Below are 7,163 nucleotides of genomic sequence, written 5' to 3' on the forward strand. Positions count from 1 at the left end.
TTTTTCAAATATCGGCATCGGCCGATAAGTTTTTCTGTTTGGCCGATGTGTTCGAGGTGGAACTTTTATTTTGACGGCGCCGAGAATGGCTGCGGCAGCGCCTGAGCACACACCGCTCACAATTCTCCCTCTTGTTCGCTGTTGTCATTCAGTTCTGTCTAATACGGATATAAGTCTATCTAATAATCAGATAGAGCTGTTTAACAAAGGAATTAAACTGTATACAAAAAAGTATTATAACGATTGCTTTAATATTATTAGTAATAGAAAGGCAAAAATTGTAATACTTTCTCGTTTGCCGTCAGCATTCAGCAAATACGCATTTACATCATTTAAACAAATCTTTGAATGGCTAATGGAAATTTTATTTCACAAACCTTGCAAACTTAGTCAAATCCAGTTGTGAGATCATGTGAAGTGTGACCTGCATGATCGCGTGTTCTCTGTGTGACTTTCGGTCCGTGCAAATCGAATGCTTTAAACATTAAATTCGTGTTTTAAAATTATGCTACGCTTTATGCATTTGCGCACTGTCATATTCATGTCATTTTCACTGTGTGCTGTATGTAAAATGAGTGTTACCTTGGCTTTATTTGAAAAAATATGATTCCCAATGCACACAAACTTCCCAGAATACTGAGTGCTGTTGGTTAGTTTACTTCCTTTTTAATTATATTTTTATTAAATATTTATTTGTGAAAAATACTGTCATCTAAAGTAGCCTAAAAGTATGTTTATTTTACAAATTTATTTTTTAATCCATTTTCAAATGATTTCAAATTTCTTAAATATTAATTAAAATAAATACAATTACATCGGCTTTATATCGGCCACCCTGATTTCCAAGATATCGGCATCGGCTGTCAAAAAAACACTATCGGTCGACCACTACATAATACTCATGCAAGCACTGGCATATAAAGACATTTCCTTAAAACCAATTACTAATTCACATTTAGACTGAAAATCCCTTTCTGAACTCTTTCTCTCAGTACTGAAATCCGGGTTCCTTCAGCACACTAACTACTATGATTTAAGCCTCACTTCTTCTCGTATACTACTTAGGAAAGATAGTATGTGATTTGGGATGCAGCCTCGTACCTGGGGTTGTTTTTCAGTGTGTTCACCAGGAACTCGTGCACATCAATCCCTGTGGAGTCAGTGTATTCCTGACTGGAGTCTGGAAGAGAGCGGAAAACGGAGTCAGAATCAGATGTGAACGTCTCTGTGAATTCATGAAGCAAGTCACCGAGTTCAGAACAGTACAGAAGCCGTTACTTTTAACTTTTTATAGTGTTACAATATTTTGTTGCACTTTTTCAGCGCTGCTTGTTCCGGAAGTATTGTTCCCGTTCATGTTCCCCATAGGAATTCATAAAATGTCTTCATTAACTCTTTCCCCGCCAAAGACGAGTTTTTACGGCTTTCCGTGTTTCACTGTTATACACTCGGGGGCGCTATTACGCATCTTCTGAACGAGTACAAAACCTCCCGAACGAAAACACAGGTGAACAGGATGGAGAAACTAGCGATCTCTTATGTAAACAGATGCATATGAAAAATAACAGCAATAGACAGCATATAAATGAAAACTGTAAAAAATGTTGATTTAGGAAGTGGTATATGTCTGTGCAAGCTTTGGAGGTGAAGTGATTTACTGGATTTATGCTTTGATAATCGTACTGAATATTATCCAGATGTAGTTTTTGATAAAAATTTGATTTTCTCACCTTTTTGCTCAAAATTATGCATTTTTATGAAACCTACCTATATTCAAGAGTTGATAATAAAAGTAGAGGTTATTTTGGTGTATTGCATATTCAAATATTCATACAGCAAAATATACTGGAGGCCATCAAATTTTAGTGAAAATCATCAAAATGGCTAGGCGGTGGCTGGCAACTTAAAAAAAAAATGCTGGCGGGGAAAGAGTTAAAGAGCTATAAACCATGAACCAAACCAACCAACGAGCGAAAGAACTACAATCCCATGAAGCATTGCAAACGACTCAATCGAATTAAAAACGACTGAGAAATCTAAAACGACTCATTTTAAGTTATTGGTTGTATCTATAGAAGCAATATATTTAAGATTATTGCTAAATACGCACTTCTATACAAATATTTCAGTATTTTGAGAGCATTTTTGCGGTGCTCTTTAGCACACCCTACTCGCAGCGATTCACTGATTGGTGGAATTTTCTGCACAGCATCATGGGTAATGTAGTTTTTCACCACGAATTCTGCGTATTGTGTGATTATTTTAAATATACGCTGAATTAACGTGAACGAATGGGTTCAACGAAAGCATATACAATCGATTAGCTCACAACAGCTCGGTCTTTAAAGGTTTATCAATTATTGTTAATAATCAATTTCCCTGTGGAGAAAATGAATGGAGTTTTTACTTCCACAACCGACTGTTGAGCTCTTTTGCATTGCATCAACAGTTTCAAAACCGTAAGAAAGGAACTTGAGCGTCTTACCGCGCGAGAGCATCTTGCGTGGAGTTTTATCCTTCTTTTCCCTCTCCTCATTCTCGTACTCGTCTTTCGAGGATTTCTCCTCTTCTTTATCGGACGGACAGCTGATGTGAAGCTGAATGATGTCCTTCAAGGGCGGAGCCAGATTAAAAAACATGAATATTAATGACCGTATCCTAACAGTGGCTTCATAAGGGCTTCGATTGCTGTTTGCAGCTGTTACAGAATCAAATCTAGTGAAATCAGAAGTATTTTACTTGCCAAAATACATTTAGCACAGCCTACACTTCAAGTTTTCTAAATCATGAAGGTCTCTGAGTTTTGGTGAATAATGCACTATTCTTTACTGATAAAGCCACCAGAGTTTACCTGCGATTCTGGAGGGCCGTCGGTCAAAAACGGTCCTGAAGATTCCTCACAAACTGCAAGACTCCTCACCAGCTTCAGCTTCGCATTCGACTGAGAGAGACAGAGAGCAGAAATGCAGGACCAAGAAAGTTCACAGATATCATCAACAACACAACCAAGATGAATTACGAGAAATAAACGAGGTGAAGTTATATTTCAGGCATATGGAACAGAAAAACAGCTGCTAGTTTTGAATACTGTCAATATGAAATCAATTCACTGCAATTTCAGTTCTTATTGTGCGCGTGAAAACTTCTGCATTCGTAACCTTCCATTAAAAACGTAATAACTCTGCAGCATCTTTTCTGCTGATGCAAACGAGACTGTGACAGCGAGGAATCCTATGCTGTATTTATGTGATTAGTACAAAGGGTAATTACTAGTGGGAAGCGCTCTGACAGCAAGCCTGTCAATTAAAGAATCACGATGAGAAAGTGAAATCTGAAATTGCATGATGCATCTATTTTATTCCAAAAGCACTTAAAAATACATCATGCTGAAAGTATAATTTCAGATACCCTAAATAGGAAATGGCCAGAAGGGGTTAAATATATGTTTTCAATCAGATTCTAGATTTAACAGAGTCCTGCATTATTTCCTGCTGAATGTTTCACTACGGTTACATTATAGACATTAATGCTTCGGAAATGTTTAATTTTGTTTGTAAGGGACGGTTAAATGTGATTGAGCGTGTGTGAGTGTGTGTGAGTGTGAGTGTGAGCGCATGTGTGTGTCTGTGTGCGCGTGTGAGTATCAGTGTGTGTGTGTGAGTATGTGTGTGTGAGTGTGTGTGCGCATGTGTGAGTATGAGTGTGTGTGTGTGCGTGAGTGTGTGTGTGTGTGTGAGCGCATGTGTGTGTCTGTGTGCGCGTGTGAGTATCAGTGTGTGTGTGTGAGTATGTGTGTGTGAGTGTGTGTGCGCATGTGTGAGTATGAGTGTGTGTGTGTGTGCGTGAGTGTGTGTGTGAGTGTGTGCATGTGTGTGTCTGTGTGCGTGCGTGCGTGCGCGTGTGAGTATCAGTGAGTGTGTGTATGTATGTGTGTGAGAGTATGTGTGTGTGTGTGTGTATGTGTGTGTGTGTGTGTGTGAGTATGTTTGTGTGTGTGTGTGTGCGTGCGTGCGTGCGTGCGCGTGTGTGTTTGTAGAACATCTGGTAAGATGATCACACTTGGCAGGTTTGCCAACTAGTGAAAAGGCAACAGAACTGAGCGAGAGGTCGACAGGAAGAGAGTCTCGCTTTCGTCTCCGCATTCATTTAAAGGACTGGTCTGGTTTCATATGCGTCTAGAAATGTATCCTAAATACACCTTCCAACATTTGAATTATTTTAACAAACCATAAATGAAACACTACACATGGAATATTTAACATACAGCTTCAAAATGCTTTTTTTAGAGACTTTGAAGACTTTGAGACTTGTCATGAACCCTTTAACCGAAGTTCTCTAATTAATGCACTGAGCACCTGTTTTATTTAATTAAATTTTTTTATATATTTTTGGACATCCGTGTTATTTATTTATTTATTTTAATTGCATACAATTGAGATGTTAATTATGATTTTTGCATTGAAAGTAATACATAAACAAGATTTCACGCAATAAGACCCAAAAATCCAGTTGTTATGGGTCGGTTGAGTCGAGGTTAAACTCAAGTTTAGGACTGAACTACACATGCTGCGTGTCGTCGCACGCTTTACCTTGGCTCGTTTCCTAGTGTGGCCGTGATTCTGACAGCGCCGCTGCGGGGAAAGACCAAAATATTTATTAATGACCGTTTAAAATCATTCATTAATGATGAACTTCAGCACCAAACAAAACCTGAAAATGACAGATACTTCACAGAAAGTAGCTGACAAATAACATGGAGAAAATGCATTCTATTCAACATCAAGATTTACATGTGTATCAGGGAAAATATATAAAATATAATATATATTTCTGGTGCTGTGACTGGTCACCATTTCATCAGCTTTTAGCCTTTTTTCCAGTTCACTTAAATTAGTTTTGTGACAGATCAAACTGTTTCAGATTGAGTTTCCCATATCAAGGCATAAAACTTTTTAATAAAGGTTCGACAAGTTTTAACCTATTTTACTCTCATTAATGCTGAAATCTAACTGTATGTACACTACTATTCCAATTTTTGGGGTCTGTAAGCATTTTTTTTTTTGATTAAAAGTGACAGTAAAGACATTTATAATGTTACAAAAGATTTCCATTTCAAATAAATGCTGTTCTTTTGAACTTTCTATTCATCTGTGAATCCTGAAAAATAAAAACGATCACAGTTTCCACACAAATATTGTGCAGCACGACTGTTTTCAACATTGATAATAATCAGAAATGTTTCTTGATCAGCAAATCAGCATATTAGAATGATTTCTGAAGATCATGTGACACTGAAGACTGGAGGAATGATGCTGAAAATTCAGAGAAATAAATTACACTTTAACAGATATTCACATAGAAAAATCTATTTAAAATATAAAAATATTTCAAAAATTATGAATTTTTGATCAAATAAATGCACCTCTGATGAGCAGAAGAGACTTTTAAAACAATAAAACGTCTAATCGACCTCAAACGTGTGAATGCTAATGTAGCTGTGTCTCTAAATAAATGCAGGTTTGAGGAAGACAGTAAGGAAAGTCTGAAGTCTCCTTCCTAGCGTTTCTGTGTCTCACCTGTGCATCCTGGGAGAGGTTGTCGTCTGGTTCGGTGCTGTCGGAGTTGGCGTCTTTTGCGAGTGCCGTCGGGCTGATTTTGCCACGGATGCCCGTGGAAGCATCGGTGGACAGAGAGCCGTCGCCCTCCAACATCCCATCGGGTGTGAAGACCACAGACATGATCCCTCAAAGCGCACACCTCACAAACCCTGAACGCACAAACACGAGTGCGTGAGGAGGAGGAGATGCAAAAATAGATCTTTTGGTCATCAGTATTTGTTATCAAACACAGTTCAGTCAGTCTTTACCTGACACACCTGGGCTGTAGTGTGATGGTGTGTGTTCTTCTGCGTGTGTGTGTGTGTGTGTGTGTGTGCGCGTGTGTTCCTATGGCTGAGATGAGAGCGGGGGGGGTGTCATGGTGAACGAGCGTCTTCTCTATTTCCCTGCATCCTGCACAACTTTCTTATCCACACAATCGTCACAGCTCAACCTGCTGGAGAGAAACACTGGTTAGATGACACGGAAAGCACAATATAAACAGATTAACTCAAGATATACATGTTTAAGTGTGAATACGGCAGCAGACACTATGAATATCTCTAGGGCTGCATGTGTACTGAAGAATGTGCAGTATATACTGTACACCACCTACTAGGTTAAAAATAGTAGTATGCAATAATAAACAGTTGTCACATGACCTCATCATCAGAACCAGGATCAGAATGAGCTTTACTGCCAAGAGCGTTGAAGCTTGGTCTTGGTTACAGAAGCATCAGAACACCGTAATACAGCAAAATAATAAATACATTTAAAAAAAAATTTTTTTTTAATTGATAAAAATTAAAATACACAAATAAAAAATAAATCAAATTAAAAATAAAATAAATTAAAAAATATATATTAAATAAAAAATACAATTTAAATTAATTCATCATACTTGAAATAGAAGATTGCATTGTGGGATACAGTGTATATCTAATGCAGTGTGCTGCACATTTGGCCAAATGTAGGTCATCCAGGCTTTCTGCAAGCAGAACGTTCACATACTGCACAGTTCACACACTACATTCTGCAGAAACACGACGAGGAGAGTGACAGGATGTGGCTCTTACATCATAAAGACAGGAGTGACTGAAGTGTGGCATCTGAGCATTTGTCCAAAAACGCATTAGACCCGTGTGTGTGTGTGGACGGAGGGACAGTTTGTGCAAAAGGTTCAGGGTTGAGTAACTTGCCATCTGCTGTAAAACACACACACACACACACACACACACACACACACACACACACTGGAAATGCTTTTAAAAGCACAAGTCGAAGCGCATAATGCAGCAGCGGAGTGACTGAGGCGAGAGAGCGGAGGAAACTCCAGCGCTGACGTCATACTGCAGAGACTGAAGTAGACGGGTGGAGAGAGCGACTGAGCGCGCACAAGTCAAAGCGCATAATGCAGCAGCGGAGTGACTGAGGCAAGAGAGTGGAGGAAACTCCAGCGCTGACGTCATACTGCAGAGAGACTGAAGAGCGACTGAGCGCGCTCAGATAGCTGGGATTCCCGACTGCAGAAACCACGTCATCGGCAGCACATGACACCGCCGGCCA

General features: G+C 39.0%; 1 protein-coding gene across 1 annotated transcript in view; it reads right to left on the reverse strand.

The window, feature by feature from the left end:
- The window catches only part of LOC107681263 (R3H domain-containing protein 2-like), an 80,992-nt gene that overhangs the window by 39,662 nt on the left and 34,167 nt on the right, over nucleotides 1–7,163 (reverse strand). Inside the window, exons 2-7 of the mRNA XM_016477514.1 lie at nucleotides 5,867–6,054; nucleotides 5,577–5,767; nucleotides 4,590–4,631; nucleotides 2,852–2,941; nucleotides 2,486–2,609; nucleotides 1,102–1,180 (exon numbers count right to left, since the gene is read on the reverse strand). Of these exons, the coding sequence (XP_016333000.1) occupies nucleotides 1,102–1,180; nucleotides 2,486–2,609; nucleotides 2,852–2,941; nucleotides 4,590–4,631; nucleotides 5,577–5,738 (497 nt within the window). The 5' untranslated portion in view covers nucleotides 5,739–5,767; nucleotides 5,867–6,054. The remainder of the gene's footprint in view (nucleotides 1–1,101; nucleotides 1,181–2,485; nucleotides 2,610–2,851; nucleotides 2,942–4,589; nucleotides 4,632–5,576; nucleotides 5,768–5,866; nucleotides 6,055–7,163) is intronic.

This window comes from Sinocyclocheilus anshuiensis, unplaced genomic scaffold (genome assembly GCF_001515605.1).
Source record: "Sinocyclocheilus anshuiensis isolate Anshui unplaced genomic scaffold, SAMN03320099.WGS_v1.1 scaffold1632, whole genome shotgun sequence".
Classification (NCBI taxonomy): Eukaryota; Metazoa; Chordata; class Actinopteri; order Cypriniformes; family Cyprinidae; genus Sinocyclocheilus; species Sinocyclocheilus anshuiensis.